The sequence below is a fragment of the Cynocephalus volans genome, chromosome 1 (assembly GCF_027409185.1).
Source record: "Cynocephalus volans isolate mCynVol1 chromosome 1, mCynVol1.pri, whole genome shotgun sequence".
NCBI classification, from domain to species: domain Eukaryota; kingdom Metazoa; phylum Chordata; class Mammalia; order Dermoptera; family Cynocephalidae; genus Cynocephalus; species Cynocephalus volans.
The window spans coordinates 77,108,750-77,128,534 of record NC_084460.1 but is presented as its reverse complement, the minus strand read 5'-3'; the positions used below and the strand labels follow the sequence as shown (position 1 = coordinate 77,128,534).

Genomic DNA, 19,785 nt, shown 5'->3' with positions numbered 1-19,785 from the left:
ACAAAGGCTTCTTAGATTTGACATCTAAAACATGATACATAAAAGAAAAAATTGATAAGTTGGACTTCATAAAAATATGAACTGCTCTTCAAAGACACTGATAAGAGAATAAAAAGACAAGCCACAGACTTGGAGAAAATTCGTGAATTTGTTATCTGATAAAATGCTTATATTCAGCATGCATAAAGACTGCTCAAAACTCAGTAATAGTAATAATAAACAATCCAACAAAAAGTGCACAAAAGATATGAACAGACACACCACCAAAAATGATATACGGGGGCGGGCCCATGGCTCACTCGGAAGAGTGTGGTGCTGATAACACCAAGGCCATGGGTTTGGATCCCATATAGGGATGGCCGGTTAGCTCACTGGGTGAGTGAGCGTGGTGCTGACAACACCAAGTCAAAGGTTAAGATCCCCTTACCGGTCATCTTAAAAAAAAAAAAAATGATATATGGAAGGCAAAAAACTCACAAAGAGATGCTCAACATCATGAGTCCTTTGGGGAATGCAAATTAAAAATATGAGATAAACGACACACCAATCAACAATGACCATGCTCATGCCAACTGCCTGCAAGAATGCAGAGCAACCTTGCTGGTGGGAAGGTGAGATGGTACAGACACTTCACAAAACACTTGACAGTTTCTTACAAACTTAGACACACAGGAGCTGCAGGGTGGTGGTGGTTGGGTTGACTATAAAGTGGCTGGAGGAAGTTTTTGGAATGGTGGAATTATTCTGTATCTTGATTATAGTGGCAGCATACACTGCACACGTCTGCCTAAACTCACAGAACAGTACACGAAAAAGGGAGAGTTTTTTGCTATGTGAATTTTACTTTAATCTTAAAAATCGGAGAGGAAAGTAAGCAAAGGCAGCAATGCCACTGTGTGACTTCAAGCGAGTTACTTAACTCCTTTGAGCCTCAGGTTCTTTAAATCTATAAACTGAATATAAAATAATTCCTTTTTCATTACTGTAAGAATTAAGTGTGTTAATTTATGCAATACATGTAAAGTACCTGGAATACAGCAAATGCTACATAATTACTGGCTGTTATTTTATTACTATTATTATTACTTGTATGTTGCTCTTTGAAGGAGTTTGGTGATAACAGAGAGAAAAGAAGGACAATTAGGAGCTTGGGGTGGTTTAAGGATGAGGAGATCTAGACACGCTGACTCATGCTGGAGGAAATCAGCGGTAAGAGAACTGAAGAGAAGGAGGGTAATTCTGAACACACAGACCAATGCCTTGCTATTAATGTGTCATCAGCTGCCCGTTTTAATAAATAACTTTCCAGGGCTGAGCCCGTGGCGCACTCAGGAGAGTGCGGCGCTGGGAGCTTGGTGACCCTCCCGCCCGCGGGTTCGGATCCTATATAGGAATGGCCGGTGCACTCACTGGCTGAGTACCGGTCACGAAAAAGACAAAAAAAAAATAATAAATAACTTTCCTTCACTTGTCAACAGCTAATCAAGTAATTTCTGGAGGCCAGGAGTGACTTGCTGGATTAATGACAGCTCCACCACAGATCAAAACGTTCAAATCCTTTTTGTGTTTTAATCCTAAACCTAAAAGTAGAGAAAGATCAAATAAATTTACCTCCCAGATATACAATATCCAATATTGTTAATCCTTATCATTTTATCATATAATATTTATCTGAATGGTCTGCTCTCGGATTCAACCAGGGATAAGTCGCATTAGTGCTGGTCAGAAAACTGAGGTTGTTACCAGAGTTCTGACTGCTCATTATAGACTCAGGGATTTTTGATTAAAAAAAAAAAAAGGTATAGCATGCAGGGATTAGTGCCCTGCTGGATGACTTTCTCACAAGAGTGGGGATTTAAAGAGACTTCAATAAGAATTAAAATGCTCTACAATGACAATTTATTTTAGCTTCTGGCTTTTCTTTCCAGGAGGCAAATCAGTGCAACTTCTTTCTGCATTTGCACTGTTTTCAGGCAGGCTTAACCTAGCTACCCTATCAGAGACGAAGAGGTTGCCATCTTTTTCACAGGTGGGGAAATGGATACAAGTAGGTTCTTCTTTATAACTGCTAGTAAAAACAGACGCAACAGCTGACCAAGTGAGAGAAGAGCAGTTGGACTTGTTGAGCTGTCTCAGCAGGTGGAAGCTCCAGAGGGAAGGTTAGTGTAGTATATGCCCAGCTATGCCCCTGGAAGTATAAGACTGCTGTGGCCCTGGAAAACAGGGCAGTGTGGACTGCTGCAATCACTGGCAACAGGAGCTCAGCATCTGTGAACTTTAACATCCACATTGTCACCACCCTGTTCTTCCAAACAGAGCCGAAGAATTTTCTTATCTCATTTTTATCATCATCCATCCATCTCATTTCTAACTTATAAGAACTTTCCTTTTTCCTTTTTTTTTTTTTAAAGAGATGACTGGTAAGGGGATCTTAACCCTTGACTTGGTGTTGTCAGCACCACGCTCTCCCAAGTGAGCCACGAGCTGGCCTTTATAAGGACTTTTAAAAACACAACCGCAATACCATGAACATAACCAATAAAATGAATAACAATTATGAAATTTCAACCAATTCCCAGTCTATATTCAATTTTCCTTGATTACCTCAAAATTGTTTTTATATTTTAAATCACAAACCATATTCACAAACAATATCCACACGTTACATTTGGTTAGTGTCTCTTAAGTTTCTTTTAATTTATAACAGTCACAGGAATTTTTTATGCGTTTGTTTATCCTTTTAATTATTAAAAAAGTACTCGTGTGTTCATTGAATAGATAATGCTTGCAGGAAGATAAAAAAAAATTCTTTTCCAAACAGTACAAAAAGGTACATAGTGAAATATTCCTCACTTCTCCTCCCCAGAAGCAATGTTACCAGTTTTGTGTGTAGCCTTCTAGAAATAGTACCTGCCTAGACACGCATGCCAGTCTCTGAAGTTGCTGTGGCATGATGGTTTAGAGTGAAGAAAGAGTTCAAATCCTATTCTGCCACTTACTAAGTATACATCTTGGGCATGGCATAGCCTCTGTGTTTCAGCTTTTAATAATAGTACCTATCTCGTGGGGTTGTCGAGAGAATTAAATCAGTAAAGTGCTTAAATAATTATTTGTTGTCATATGCATCCACCTTTGGCTTCTCACCAAATGGCAGAATGATGCACACTTATTTTTGTTTGGTTTGTCTTTTTGTCTAATATCACATTTTGATGATAATTCCATACCCTGTTCTTATAAGTTTGCTTTATTCTTTGTAATCTTGGACTAATATTCCATTCTGTGGATGCACTACTGCTAGACGTGGAAATTATTTCCAACCTTTTATTACCAACAACAAAAAAATGCTGCAATGACTATCCTTGTAATACTCTGTTGGATTCATGTGCAAAAATATCCATAAAATAACCTTTGGAAGGGAAGTCACTGAGCTAAAGGGTATGTACATTTTAATGCTTGATAGATATTGCCTAACTGCCTTGAAGGAAGTTATACCAATTTACACTCCCAAGAAAAATGCACAAGGGTCCCATTTCCCTAGATCCTAGCTAACACAGAATATTGCTAAATGTTTTGATCTTTGTAAGCATGATTTGTGGAAAATAGTTTTATAGTTTTAATGTGCATTTCTAGTATTATGAGAAGATAAAGGAGAAGTAGTGTAACCAGACCTCAGCAGTCAAATGACCTAGCCTTGCCATCTGAGTGGGGACACTGCGATGAACACCATCAGGATCCAAACAAGCCCCTCTGTGTTTATGAGGTGGGTGCTGCCTATCTGATAGCACTAAGAATATTCTCACGTGTGGTGAGTTATATCCAGAGTGGTGAAGGGTTTGTGCTGAACCAATCCATCTCCTTCACCTGGTCTCCTCACACGTGGTCAGGAGTGGAGCATTGCGGCCATGGGACATGAGTTTGCACAGCCGACCATGTCCTCCTCCTCGAAACGTTTTCTTTCTCGTTATCTTCCCTGCTGTCCCACCCACTGATTTGCTCTTAACTCACAAGCTGTTCTTTTGGCTCCTCGGCCAGCTTTTCCCCTCTTCTGTGCTGGTAGACGTGGGGTGCCCTGGAGCTCCTTCCTGCCCCTTCTGTCCTCTAACTACAGCTTCTCCGTGGGTGACATCCATTCCAATGGCTTTAAATACCAGGGCCAGAGCTAGGGTGATGCCTTGAGGCACCTAGCATGTAAAAGTTAAGGAGACATTCAGGCTCATGCAAGTGCAGGGTTGGCCCTAGAAAGTGACTGTCTCCTTACATTTTACACTCTAGGCACCCTGCTTGCTTTACCCTGGTCCCGGCCCTGCTGAACACCCCTGTCTTCTCCCTGGACCTCCAGACATGTACATCCTATTTGACCTCTTTACGTGATGCCTTAAAGGCAACTCAAACTTAAAATATCTGAAATAGAATTCTTGCACCACTTCTCGCCCTGGTGCCCAAACCTGTTCCTTCTACTTGTCTACCTCAGTTAACAGCATCACCGTTTATTCCATTACTCAGGTTATAGTAGTTGGGTTAGAGTCATTTGGAGGCTTTTCTGGGCTGGATGTCCAGGACAGCTCCTTCCCTCACGTGTCTGGAGCTTCTGCCCCTCCAGGTGACCTCCCTCTCCAGCAGAGTAGCCTGAGCTTCTTGCTTGGCAGCTCAAGCCTTCACGAGCAAAGAAACAGAATCTGCTAGTCCTCTTATAGGTGAGGCCTGGAAATGGCACAATATACTCCTGCTACCATATTCAGGTCACAGCAATCACAGGCCAGTCCAAGTTCAAGGAGATTGAGGAAAAATTTCTTAAAAGGGAAGGGGAAGTGACATGTGTGTAAAGGGGGAAGACATTGATACTGACCATCTCTTGAGATAAGCTATCACATTTATTTACTTGCTAATTGTCTGCCTACTCCCATTAAGTTATAAGCTCCATGAGACAACAGGGATCTTGTTTATTTCACTCTAGGGCTCTACTTACAACACCTAAAACAATGCCTGGCACATAATAGGTGCTCAGTAAACAAATTAAGCACTTGATAAATATTTGGGAAACTAAAATGGACTAAACTGAACTTCCCCAGATTGGTCCTGCCAGGTTTTCTGAAGGTAAGCATGCTGATGCCTCACCAGATAAAGAGAAATCCTACATTTATAAAGTATTTCATTTTTTCTGCAAACAAGAAAAATTTGCCCCAAACACAAAATCTAGAAATAGATTTGGTGTCTTTTCTAGATGAAAAATATTTCTTGTAGCACCAGAAATTATTTTCCCACAGCTTTGTGCTACATCAAAATACTGAAGTTGATTTAAAATACCCTATTCTCTAATCTTGGTGTGGGCTACAAACCATTTTTGTTTTTGTAACAAAAAAAATTATAAAACTCCCCTAATGTCTGAATTTCCCCAGATAGCCCCAAACTTAAAATATCATTACAAGTTAAGATATTTAAAACAATGATTAATAGGTCTACAACATAACCAGTGCCATTTTAGAGAAGCCCAAGTACAAAATGGCACCGTCCACCTCCTCCCCTCCCCTCCCCCGTTTTCTCTTACAAGAAGCCTCATGGTTTCGGAGAAAATGAAACTTTTGGCACTTCCGCATGCACAGAACTCTCCATTCCCATGACCTAACTCAATCCCCACCCTGGAATTACATCACCCAGCTCTTGGCACCAACATACCAATATAAGCTCCTACCGCCCTATGTTAGCGGCTGTCTGCCATTTTCAGGGCACCCCTGGGCTGTCCTCCATTTTGAGCAGAGCCTGGCAGATTTCTTTCTTTAATAAAGCTTGAACAGTACCCAGCATCTCGGCTCACTTTCTTTCAATGATTACTGAGAAATGTCATTAAAGTTTAGTCATCAAAATGTACAGTTTTGGGTTATAAAGCCAACACTTGCTTCTTTAAGTAATTACATATGACCAAGGGCAGAAAAAAAATTCCCTCAAATCCCCCTTTTGCTAGTTTTTACTGGTAAATTCTATAAAATGATTCTATCTTTAAACCTCTTCATAAACCCCATATAAGTGAGAATGTATTCATGAGAAAGACTTTGTGGTTTTTAAAATTAAAAGGAGAAGAGAGATTTAATTTTTTAAATTATACTTGCAGACTACTACTAATGAAATTTCTCCTAATCCTTGTTTTGTTTTATCTTCAGTTTTCCCAGATTTGCTCAAAGTGATCCCAGGGAGTATCCACGTCAATGTCATTCTCTTCTCCACGATCCTTATTCTTTTAACCATGGTGGGCACAGCCTTCTTCATGTACAATGCTTTTGGCAAACCCTTTGAAACTCTGCATGGTCCATTAGGGTTGTATCTCTTGACCTTCATTTCAGGTAAGTGCAAAATTCTACCTCTGAAGACAAATGTGCTTTTCAGTATGTCAAGAGACAATGTACAAATATAAATTTACAGTACAAATCATATATATACGTGGATATTCATTGTAGAACTAAATGTAATAGAAAAAAGTGGGGAAATATAATTATTCAACAATAGAGAATTCAATAAATACATTATGGTAGTCTATATAAATAACTATGATGCTGACAGTACATTATATTGTTGAAGATGTAATCAAGAGAATGTTTATATCAAAATATTAAGTGAAAAAAGCAGTAAGAATTTATAAACATTGAAGCCAATTTGATTATCCATATATATATAAAAATAGACATACATATAAAAATATTACATATATATATATATTCTCTATACATATATTTGTGGATATGGAGGCTAAATATATGTATATGTGAAGGAGACAGATGATAGATACTCCAGTTTGTTGGCTGTGGTTGTCTCTGATCAGTGAAACTACAAGTGATGTTTATTTTTGCCAATGCTTAAAAATATTTCTAAATATTCAATAATGTGCCTTTATCTATTCTTAGTTAGAAAACTAAATAAATGCTATAAAAAAGTAAAAACCCAGTGTTTTATCCACACATAAATTGCCATATTCAGGCCTGTAAGTACTTTGTGTAACCAAATGTTAGATGTATCTGGACAAGGATAAACTCCAAACCCAGAAATTAGTTCACTGATACACACATTCTACTTAATAACCAAGGCTGATGAAAAAGAATATAAAATCCAGTGTCACACGGTGCTTACAATATACAATATACTTGAAAAAGTTTGTGGAAAAATAGAATTAAAAGATAACGTGAATCTTTCTATGAACTTTTTGAAGTACCCTCATATTTGCAAGGAGGAGAAAGACAAAATTTAAACATATAACTCATATGTAGCCTTTCTTCTATAGGTGGTCTCCAATTTCACCCCATTCCAAACTTGCAAACAGATTAAACACTTTGTCATATTCTTAGGAAGTAAATCATTGGTAATTTCACGGAGAGATGGAGAGAGATTACAACTCACGCTAGCTACAAATCCCTACTGGCTGTTTCTTCTCCCCAGAAGTTGCCCTTCGGCTACAGCCACCAGGGTGCAGGAACAGGCCTCTTCTTTCTCTTGACACTATTCACTTCTCCCACGCAATGCCACTCCAGCCACAAACTTCCATAGTTCCCTCTCTATAGAATAAAGCCCTACAGTTAACAGGTGCTCACTTGCCTTAGAAGGCAGTATAGCCTCTACGCATTCGAGCACACTTCTTAAGGTCTTTCCCCATCCACACCTTGCTAATCAAATTATTCACCCAACCAAAGCAGGTCTCTCTCTAGCAGGGGTTCTGGTAATATTTTCTCCATATCTTTCATAAGCCTATAATACAGTTTTAAATGGTACAGATAATGATTACCCTATGAGAACAAAATCTAAGTCTTTCTCATCTTTGTATCTCTGGCAAAAATATCCGGCATAAAGCTCTGCACACAGTAAACCATTCAATATGAGTTTGTTGACTTCAAAAAAACAAGCCCAGGAAGAAGACATTAACTTGGGCACTGGGATAGTACAGGCTGGAGAAATGAGGACACAGATGGGATGGAGTATCATAAAGGAAGGCCAAGGGCTTTGCAACCTGGGCAGAAGGGCAAGAGCACGGGTACAAGATGTAGATGGACAAAAGAGTGATTCAATCGCATGTGAAGGCCAAGGTTAGAAGTGGGAGATGGGATTACTTCCCCCCACCAAACATCCAAAACCAAACTGGTGGATCCAGTGGTTTGCTACTTTAGTGACGGCCATTGAATCAACCAAAGTCCAGCTAGAAAACAAAACACACGCTATTTAAAAAGAGGGAGTATAATGTATGGCAGTGATTCTTAAAGTGGGGTCCCCAGATGTGCAGCATCTGCATCATGCATCATTGGGGAACTTGTCAGAAAAGCAGATTCTCAGCCCTACCCCAGACCTTCTGAATCAGAGACTCTGAAGGTGGGGCCCGCCATCTGTGTTTTAACAAGCTCTTCAGGTGATTCTGATGCGAGCTCAAGTTTGAGCTTAGAGAACTGATTAAACAGGTGTTGGAGGACTGAAAAAAACAAAAAGGAGACCCTGAGATCCCAGAGATGGTAATATTCAGAAAGTAGTTAACACCATCCCTAGGGCTTTGGGGACAAACGAAAGAGTCTGGGGTTATCAGAGCCTAGAAGCTCGAGGACAGGCCCCAGAGCACTGGGCCTCACACCCTGAGGGTAGGCACTGTACTCTGTTGGACACCACGAGAGGTTTCTGTGAGGTCTGAGAGGGGTTGGAAACTCCCCAATTGCTGCTAGCAGGCAGAAGTGCTATTCAAAGTGGAGGAAGAGGGGACTCTTGTCCCCTCTCCTGTTCTCCTGGTGCTCACATTTGGCAGAGCCTAATGGCAAACAGCTGACAAGGCAGAACTAGTTTGGGGAGTCCTGACCCACCATCACAAAGCAGAGAAAAGCCGGTCTGAAGCTGAGACACAGCACTTGTAAACGGCACAGCCATCTCACACTCCAGCTTCTGAATGAAATGCAGAAGAACAGCCCATTCAGAAGACAAGTTGTCTGACAGTTCTGACAGACGACCACACTCATGTTATTTGAAAAGCGAGATGACTTGGAGAATGCAGAACTTAATCCAAGTCCCAGATCTTATCTAGGCCTTTGGCCAAGTCTAATGCAACGAGAACCTGAACACACAAATGCATGTGGGAACAAACAGGCCCTGTGTTTACGCTATATTTCATTCAACTTCAAACTTCTGTAAACGCTGGTGCTCACTAAAGGAAGGAAGGAAAGGGGCCAGCTCCAGATCTGTGTCTTGCAGAGGATAAAGGCCTAGTGTTTCCGGACTATCCAGTGTTTTTAGGGCTCCACTCTTCACATATGGAAATTTTCGATAATTTCTGAAAAACCGCATGACAACAAAACCTGTTTGAAGGACGGATGAACTGATAGTTTGTGACCTCTGGGGGTTGAGGTCACTCTTGAATTACAGACCACTTCATTCCCCTTAAATCCACATATGGTACATGGAGTTTTGGAAGCGTTTTTCTAGATTTGTAATACTCATTCAGACCCCAGCTCTAAACCCTAATTGTATAAGCATGGAGTTCTATAGCCTTTGTCACAAACACTCTAAGTGTGAGCCAGTGCAGCACACCCTCAGAGCCAGGGACTGCACGAGGGGAGCCTTTAGTTGAGGCATGAGTCACGTTCCATTGAGAGACCCCAGGGGAGGCTCTCTTCCACTGGTTTCCCCCATTTCTGTCACCAGTGTGTGCATGAGTCACGTTCCATTGAGAGACCCCAGGGGAGGCTCTCTTCCACTGGTTTCCCCCATTTCTGTCACCAGTGTGTGCTGCCTAGGTGGCCTCGCTCACACTCAGAACCTTCCTCGTTAGGCCTCCTTTCTCTTTTTCTCCTTCCCACTTCCCACTTTCCTTGTGCTGAAGCCATTCCAGGGCCCTTTGTTCAGCTTTCTACTTCCTTGGAGAATGGGAGCCAAACCTTGGCATCCTGAGGCATGAAGAAGGGGAAAAGGAAGGGAAAAGAGGTCTTCTCGATGATCTATCTGAAACCTTCCACACCACCCACAGTAACAATGCTGTGTGTAAAGCTACATGACTACCAGCAGGGCTAGGGCTCACAGACTGGGTCACAAACCCTTCACACGCAGGTCTACAAGCTAGGCCATAGGAAAAGGTCCTAGGAGCCGTGGGTAAAAAATTGATAGGCTTTATTCAGAGATAGAAGCAGTCACCCTAGTAACCTCCCAGAGTGTCCTAAGAAGCACTGTGTATCAGACCTGTTAGTCCTTTATACTTAAGTCATAACCCAGGACACCTGGGTGCACACAAGCAATTACATTAGACAATAGCCAAGGAACACCTGGGCACACGTGCATATTTACATCAAATGCTCGGCAAGATTCTGAACATCTGAGGGGCCCTGACCACTGTATCTTCTCAATACTGTGGGCATCTTTTTATGTCTCCAGATGTGGTGCATGCCAGGGCTGGAGGTAGAAAAGAAAAGAGAACAATTCGTTGGCTCTGGCCAGAAATGGCTTCAGTCACCACAGCCTGCCGTCCTTATGGCCTAGGATCCTGTTGCCCTCCCAGATCAGATGTTCCTTTCACTTGTATCCCTGAGCCTTCTGCAGGCAACATTTCTGACCATGACCACTGTTGCATGGCACCCATGCAGGTCAGCTAAATTGCTCTTTCTCATCTTGTCATTTATAAACTCATTCTGAGAAGTCTTTTCCCCAAGGTAGGGTTTTAGTAATACCTTGTCTTCCATGGTTCATTTTGGGGCAGTGGTTTTCTTCCCAGACTGTACATTAGAATCACCTGAAGAACTTTCTAAACTAATGATGCCAGATCTGACATCACACTAATTAAATTGGAGTCTCTGGGGTGGGGCTTGGCACTGGTATTTTTATTTTAGCTCTCTCAGGTGATCCTAATTTGAAGCCAGTGTCGAAGACAACTGATACAGGTGCACATTTTCATTTATTTGGCAAACGTGGGCTGACGGTCACTCTATGCCATTTTAACAGGCATTAGTGACATCACAGTGAATCAGGCACACAGTCCTGCTGTCGTGGAACTCGCAATTTAGTGGGAGAGTCAAACAAGTGTACCTAAATAATTAAATGATTACAGATCACAATAATTACAATAAAGGTGATAAACAGGTTGCTATGATAGAGAATGAGAGCAGGAATTGGGCTTTACGCAGCAGTTAGGGAAGGCTGCTCCAAATAGTTGAGTTCCAAAGATAAAAAGGAGCTGAGTACCCCCCAGAGAACTTGCCAAGTAGAGGAGAAAGCACAGGTGAGAACTCCAGGGAAAGAGATCTTCTTGCGCTAGGAACTAAAAGAAGGCCAATGTGGCTAGGGGATAGGCAGTGATGGGAAAAGGCCAAAAAAAAAAAAAAATGAGGTTACAGAGATCAGTTGATGTCAATTAATGTCGGAACTTAAAAGCCATGGGAAGTCTTTTAGAACTGATTTTAATTACAATGAGAAGCTTTTCAAAGATTTTAAGATGTCTCATGGCTGATTAATATCTTTAAGAAATGTCTGGAAAAAGACAATGCTATTGCATTGGAGATGGAGAGAGATGAACAGATTCTAAAAACATTCTGAAAGTAGATCCAAAATGTTTTGCTCAATTGATAGATAGTGGTGGCATTAATCAAGATGGGTAAGACAAGGGGAAGAACAGGCTAACAGTTTAGGGCAAGAAAGAGGTGGGGAAAGGAACTTATCAGTAGAAATCCAGCGTTTGATCTGGGGCATGTCAAGTCTGAGACACTATGAGATGTCCAAGTGGAGATGTCAAGTAGACAGTTGGATGTACGAGTCTGGAGCTCAGAGAAGAGGTCTAGACAAAAGACATAAATTTAGGCATCTTTCATGATATAGGTATTATGCAAAGCAATGAAAATGGATGAGATCATCTAGGGAGATAATAGAGAAAAATTGGCCTAGGACCAATCTCTGAAGAACATCATCAGTTAATTTTTGGGTTGAGGAGGAGGAGCCAGCAAAGGACACTGACGAGGAGTGTCCAGAGAAGAAGCAGGAAAACTGGAAGATTGTGGTATCCCAGAGGCTACAAAAGGGGAATATTTCAAGAGTGCCAGTCAACGTGAGCTTTGTAAAAAGGTAGCCACCAGTGAGAGTGAATGAGGGGGTGTAGTGGATTGAATTATGTCCCCCAAAAACTCACTGAAGCTTGAATTATGTCCCCCAAGTTTTATGTATTATAATCTTGGTCCCCACTGTGACTGTTGAAGGTGGGAAATCATATTATGGTAATTAGAAGGTGGAGCCTTGAAGAGGTGATTGGATTGTAGGAACCTGCAGTAGTGAATGGATTGAAAATGGTCAGGGGCGTGGCTCTCAGGACTTTAAAGAAGAGAGCGGAGAAACTTTCTCTACTCTCTCTGCTCCATCATTTTCACAATGTAATACTCTGCCGTCACTTAAGTCACCACCAAACAAAGCCTTCACCAGCTGTGTTCCCTGGACTTTGGACTTTCCACCTCAGAAACGGACTAATGCGGGGGAGTGCTGGGGGATGTGTGAACAGAAGAAAGGCAGAATGCAGAAAAGAGGGTGAAAAATACTTCTCAAGATTGATAACACAGTGCAGGGGAGAGAAAGATGTACACAAATTAAAAAGGTAGAGAAAGGGAACCAAAAAGTGGGGAGCTGAGTGTAGAAGCAGCTGCACCCATAATTTCAAACTGGAGCACTGACATTTGAGTGCACGCCCTTTGTACATTCAACTCTAAAGGTGTCCCAGTTTGTGGCAGATAGTCTTACCCAGATCTGCATGTCAGAGAGTAGACCAGGTGGAAGACTTGCCATGGGTGGGTCGATGGTAGAATGTCCTCATAGCTCGGTGAACACTCTCTGAGGATGACATGAAATGTATTGGCCCAGGCCTTTTGGAGGTGATGAAAACAACTAAAATGTGGACTTATTGCAAATTGTATTAATTAGGTCTTCTCTTACATATAGCATCATGTTCTGAGCTTTGCCAAGCAAGGCAAATAGAATTGCTGCCTTTCTTTAAAAAGGAGATGCTCCCAGCATGGGCTTAATTAATTATGGTAATTACAGCTATGGCATGGAACATATATAAACACAGTCAGATATGAAACATGAAGACAGGAAAATAAAGAACAGTACAAAAATAGAAGAATACTTACATTTTATATCAGTTTCAGTATTAATAGTACACTGGCCTCTGTATTATGTCTAGGACATATTATTCTGCAATTTGTGGTGGGGAAAAAAGATCTGTATCTTGTTTCCACTTCAGTCCTTTGGAAGAGCTATTACCCAGGAGTCTAAGAAAGAGACCCAGAGACGTTCAGTCATCAGAGCCACAGAACCTGATGAAAGATAAAGGATTGATAGTGGGAAAAGCCAACAATGAAAATATTCTACTACTCTCTCAGCATAGTCTTTAGAAATGAGGCCACAAAAGGAAAAGATAAGTAATATTAGACAGTTCATGATGGCAATGGGTAAGGAATTTCATTTTCACATGCAAGACAGCAGCTGAAGGGGTAGAGTGATGTGAGAGGGCTATGTCCCACGTCACTCACTTCGAGGATGCTGTGGGAGGATCGTGTCTAACTTTGCACAGGGCCCAGCCATGACCTTGTGCAAAGAGATGCTCAATCTTTTTCTATCGCAATTGCAAGAGACTCCTATCTTATTCAGAAAAGAATTGTCTTCCCCTCTGTTTCATTTAAAGCCAAAGCCCAAGTCCTTGCTACAACACCACTTGATGTTTTGATTCCAGAAACACACACAGATGGCTCACCTTTTGTTACTCTTGTTTCCTCTCTTCCTCTCTCCACTCAAACTACTTGGTTCCTTTGCACTCACTGTTCCTTCAGCCTCAAATACGCTTCCTGTGAATATCCACTTCCTCACTCTTTCACTTCCTTCAAGATGCACTTAAATGTTATCTCCTCTATGAGGCCTCCCCTGGCCACTTCTCCCCAATCCTCCTATCCCCTTCCCTGCTTTATTTTATTCTCTTTAACACATTTCACACTCTGATAGTCTATAGAATATACTTCCTTATCTTCTGATTGCCTCTCCCTCCATAGTCTCCACCACCGGAGCTCTGTGAAGGAAGGGATTTTTATGTTTTGTTCAGTGCTGTATCCCCAGTGCCCAGAACAGTGCAGTAAGCACCCAATAAATATTTCTTGAATAAATGAATAAAACAGAAGCAGCATTGCATATTTTCTGGTAACAAATGCCATCCTTCTTTTCTGAAAATCAATTCAAATTAGATAAACATTGTTTTTAGACCATTTCTTCTTCGCACTAACACCCTTCTCAATAACATGACATTTGTAAAACTTAGGTTCGATGTGGGCTTTTCAACTCTCCATTACAGAAGACAAAGAACACCCAGCTGGGGCTCTTCCTTTATCTATGTCTGTTCTTTGGAAAGGCGTGACCAAATTGTTTCCCATCACAACCTCAAAATCTACTCCTAGGTATCAACTTGCTTCACCTGTCCCTCTGCCGCCTATCTAGATGGGAGCCGCAGGTCTCTGAAAGAGTGTGGAGTCAGAGCAGCTTCCATTGGGGAAGAAATCATTGCTGGTGACCTCACCTTCAATTACTGACTTTCTAGTGAGATTGTACGATTTCACAGAAAACTATTATCTATACCTGCAAAGTGTGGCTTTCCCACCCCATTTATCATCTCTCAAGACTCCTTAAAGAAAGAAATGATCAATTTAACATTCTGTATTGGAAATGGAATGCCTCTAATATTTGTCATCTATGAGAGTTGAAAGATGATGTGTTAGCTTTCTGGAAATGTTGGTTATTACTTTAGATGGAATTGAAATTCTAATTTATTATTTCCCAGATTTTGAGGGTATTTCAAAAAGTTGGTGGAAAAACAGAATTAAAAGGTAATGTGAATCTTTCTGTGATCTTAGTGATAATAAGTTAACATTTCAGAGATTTCTTCCCCTTTGAGGACCTAAACCCATAGTTCCCCTGGACACCCCCAGACCCTGGCAGGGTGTTCCCACCCATAAAAGCATAGTTACCGTCAGGGTCATGCAGACGTGGAGCAGCAACTCTCCCATTGGCTGTGACTTACGTTCCCCATATTGCAGGGACTGGAGGAGACAGGCACCCAGCAGCTGCCTGAGGAGAGTCATGAGTGTGCAGTGTCTAGCACACTACAAGTGTTTGTTAATTGATCACTCATGGTGTGACAGACCTATAACTCAGCTCTCCTATTCATCCAGAAATTAATTAAGTAATCGAAGCCATTAAAAGGAAAAAACAAAAACAAAAACAAAAAACGACAGCACCAGCCAGATGGTAGGGAAATCAGACAGATGAAGGGAAGTGGCTGTAAGTCACTGAGTAAGACACTGGGCAGCCAAATCTGGACCTCGTGCCTGGTTACATTCCAGATTCTAGCTTAAGTGAGGCATGGCAGGCTTTCCGAAGTCCTAGTTTATTCTAACCTTTCTTGTGAGCAGGAGCAGTGTTAGTCAGATGGACAGACACATGGGGAATCTGCCCAAATGGTCCCCACTGCATTTGAGCTCTTAGTGTACATGGATAACTGGGAAAAAGAGGAAGGAAGCACCAGGCCCAATCCTAACATTTGTGAGGCCTTGGGCAAGAATGTGAATGAAAACCTACATCCACACATCTAAACATTTTAAAGTTCTATGCTAATAAAACTGCTAAATAAAATTTGTTCCATCCTTCTACCTGGATGACTATCCCTCCATAAGAACCTGGAAGGCCAGATTCAAATGTGGAAGTCTTGGCCCCTGGGAATTCTGCACCTGCATATAGTGACATGAGCAGAGCCAGCCCGTCTGTCCACTTCTCTTCCCCTGCCTAGCTCCATCACCCATAGTAAAGGGCCTCGAGCTTATGTGTGGACATTCTGCTGCATATCTGAGCTCTAACCATGCTCCCTGCCTGAAACGGCTATTCCTCAGCTACCCACAGTTCTCAGAGATCTGCAACGCCAGACACAGAGTCTGCCCTTAGGAAGACTGACCTGGGGAAGACAGCCACTTAGGCCCTGTAAATATGTGAGGGCTATTTGGGGAGGGAATTCCAAGGTCCTGGGAGTATGGACTACAATGTGGGCCAGGCACTCCAGGTAGTCACATTCCACTGACTTCAAGGATTCCTCATTCTGTGGGGAGAGATCTCTCCAGAAGAGGGACAGAGCAGGACCCTCTAAATGTGAAACCCAAAGCAGGAGCTCCTCTTTCTGGAGTCTAGGGTCGTAGTGGAAATGTGCTGAGCCCTCTTCTGACCATCGCTCACATCCCTTACACACCCCTCTCCACGTTCTTAGCAACCTGGCCACAAAGAGAAACTCTTCATGTGTATCTTTTGGTCCATAAGTCACAAATAGTTATCCTTGATCCCACATCTCTTAAGAGCCACAGACAGAAGCAAAAATATCCCAATTTCACACTGAGTTGTTTCTCTTCACATCTCTTAGCAGTATATGAAAGGTGGTCAGAGACTTAGACTGGGTTTCCGTCCTCTGACTCCGAAATGACAAGGTTGACCTCTTGATCAGCCCACAGTCCACAGTGGAATCTCAGGCCATCTTCTCTGCTATGAGAGGGCACACTGTTTTAGGAGCTTGTGCACTTAGACACTAGCTATGGCAAAAGGCTTTGAGTCTTAAGACACTCCAGGTAACTTTACTTTAGGAATTTGAATGCAGGCTCTCTACCGTGCTGTCTCCTTTACAAAGTAGTATCTTTAAAATATTTAACAGCTTGAAAAGGAAACCAAGCTTAAATTTTCCTTCCAGGCACTGAGGAAATAGTATTTCACTTCTGTCTGAAACTCACCATCCCAGACAAAGAAGGCTCTTATGGTAAAAGCAATGGCATTTTCTCCACAATTTTCAAATGAAAGATAAAGAGAAAACATCACTGCAGCCTTTTTGTTAGGATCTAACAATAAAGGAACAATACAGTTTTGCCCGGGGAGAGCTCTGGTTTTAAGCTCAGAATACAAAAACAGTTAGGCTGACAAATTTTACAAAGGAATATTTTCAATTACTATTCTGAGGCTGGTAGGAAGTGAAGTTTCAAGAAATTATCTCATTTTACTGTTTGGAGGTGTTTTATGACGGTGATTGAGTTGATGAGTTGATGGGGCCAGTCCTATGTGGAATTCTAAAGAAACGTAATTTCACTTTTTCTGCTCATCCTTCTCCCTCCGACCCCCGCCATGTGATCCAGTCTCTATCTCTACCCCAACCCAAACCTGACCTTTGGGAAAGGAATGGGGGTCGTCGTTTGTACCTAGCTCCCCAAGCCTGGAATGCTCTCCCCATGGTCCAGCCTCCCTCTGCTCCACTAACTTTTCCTACAGCTCCTTCCAGCTACTTCTAAGCAAACTCTGATGATGCTGCCCACCTTCTCAGTAATAGTACCTTGTATTCCCCTACATTATTCTCACTGTAATTGGTTTATAATTGTTTTTATGTTCCCTGCCTGATTACACTTTGTGAGAACAGAAAACATGAGCATTTTCTTTAATGTTTAAATCTCCACCACTATACCCGTGCTTGGCATGTAATAAGTCTAACTGAAGAAATGAATGAGTGAATTAATGAATGAGAACTTAAGCCACTATGTTGTTGCTCCCAGGATATTCAGGTTAACTTCAGTTGAAGAGTAAAAAAATCACTTACTCCTCCTAAAAGAGTCATAGCTTAATGGGAGAGTATTTGGAGAAATAAGGCACTATAATACATTTTTCTGAATTGCCTACCCTGATGTGGTTAGGTTTTCCTGATGTAGGGTAAGGTGGAGACTTGGAGACTAAAATTGCCTAATTTCACATAGTAAGTGGAGGAATCAGGATGCCTGTGGGGATTATGGTAAGGATTTGCAAGAAGACAGGAATATATAAAAACCATAGGAATAGCTACCAGTTAGTAAGATGTATATGTCAATTCCAATGCCAAATGCTAATCATGCATTATATGTATTAACCACTTTTACGGATGAGGAAATTGAGACTTGGAGGTTAAAATTGCCAAATTTCACACAGTAAGTAACATAAGTTTGAACCAAATTGGTTTGACTTAAGTCAGAAAAGGATCTCAGCAAGTTTCCTATTAACTGGAACCTCACGGTGACAGACTGGGATACAACAGTAGCTGTGGAAGCCTTGTGGAGTCCCGGCCATCCACTGTGCTCCTGACCCTGTCCTTCTTGCCACCTACTTCTGCCTCCATGCCATCCAGCTTCTAGGTTCCACCCAGTGTGGAGTGTCCCTGTCCTGCAGAGATCCTACCCAGACCACAAGCTGCACCTGTTAAGAGTAGATTACACTACCAATGAGTGATAAATGAGGGGGGGAAATAATAATAGTGGATTAAATAAAATAGATGTTTATTTTTCTCACACCTAAAAACCTAGAGGTTAAAGTCTAGGGCTTGTCTGGTGGCTCCAGGTGTCTGAGATCCTCATTCCTTTTTTCTTGTTTTTCCATAATACATACGGCCACCTGGTCTGAAATGTCTGCCAGCGCTCCAGCCATTGCATCCATGTTTCAGCTACAGGAAGGAGGAACTAAGGAAGAAAGGGCAGAGCCCTGATACCTATACACTTCAAGGAAACTTTTCTGCCCCTACCTCCCAGATACCCTCAGCTAAACAATGTTGTTTTTATTGAAGGCAGCCACATGCCCAACTAAAACTCTGAAATCTGTTACAAACAAGGAGAACAGATATGCTCTGTCGAAATACCTCCAGGGCTGCCTTTGCTCAGGCACTCCTCTGGGCAGCTGTGGCCAGGTGGGAGCTGGAGGAGCCGTGGTAATCCTTCTGAAGGGAGGCCTGGGGCCTTTCACAAGGGGCTACATAACTGGTATTTATTCTGCATGACCTCTGAAGTATAGAGAAATTTGTTCTCTTGAAGCCACATCATAGCAGTGGCTGCTCTGTAGCCTAATTCTGCCATTGTGCTTTTAAGGTGCTCAGCAATTCATCTTTCACATCATGCAAAGAGGAGTATCTCCCAGTCTTTGTAAACTTGATTCTAACCGTCCCCCACCCCCAGGCCGTACACCCGACACTACCACCCATAGACTGGAGAATCAGGCTCATGGTTACAAATTTGCAATAATACATTTTTGCAGAAGAATGTGATGAGAATGATGGTGGAAGGTTTTCTTTGGTTTGCACATTGATCCTCTTCCCTCTCCCCTACAATCTGGAAATACTCTCCCAACACATTGTTCCTTCTGTTGCAGGCTCCTGTGGCTGTCTTGTCATGATACTGTTTGCCTCTGAAGTGAAAATCCACCACCTCTCAGAAAAAATTGCAAATTATAAAGAAGGAACTTATGCCTACAAAACGCAAAGTGAAAAATACACCACCTCGTTCTGGGTTGTTTTCATTTGCTTTTTTGTTCATTTTCTGAATGGGCTCCTAATACGACTTGCTGGATTTCAGTTCCCTTTTGCAAAATCTAAAGACACAGAGACAACTAATGTAGCTGCAGATCTACTGTACTAAAAGGCAAACATTTCTTTAATTTTCCAAATAAGGAAGTGGACTTGCTTTGGTCGCTTTTAGATTGGTTAATTTTGTCCATCATTTTAGACTGCATAAATTAAAGCACCAAAACCCTAGTGACAATGTTTACAAACTATGTACTAAGAACAAAGACTGTAAAATAAGGGAAGTAGAAAGGTCTTGGAAAGTTGTTTTACCTGGTGGGAAACTGCTTGACCCAGATAGTCAAAGGCAGTTAACAAGAATGGACAGATTGTTAATCCATATATATATCAAAGTGCAAAATTCCTGTTCCACCAGGGAGGAGTCAAAAGGC

The 19,785-nt window shown here is 41.7% G+C and overlaps 1 protein-coding gene across 1 annotated transcript in view; it reads left to right on the top strand.

Annotated features, from left to right (window-relative positions):
- The window catches only part of CLRN1 (clarin 1), a 36,783-nt gene extending 17,314 nt beyond the window's left edge, over positions 1-19,469 (top strand). Inside the window, exons 2-3 of the mRNA XM_063079066.1 lie at positions 6,156-6,335; positions 19,204-19,469. Coding sequence (XP_062935136.1) covers positions 6,156-6,335; positions 19,204-19,469 — 446 coding nt within the window. The remainder of the gene's footprint in view (positions 1-6,155; positions 6,336-19,203) is intronic.
- Positions 19,470-19,785: the final 316 nt, after the last annotated feature.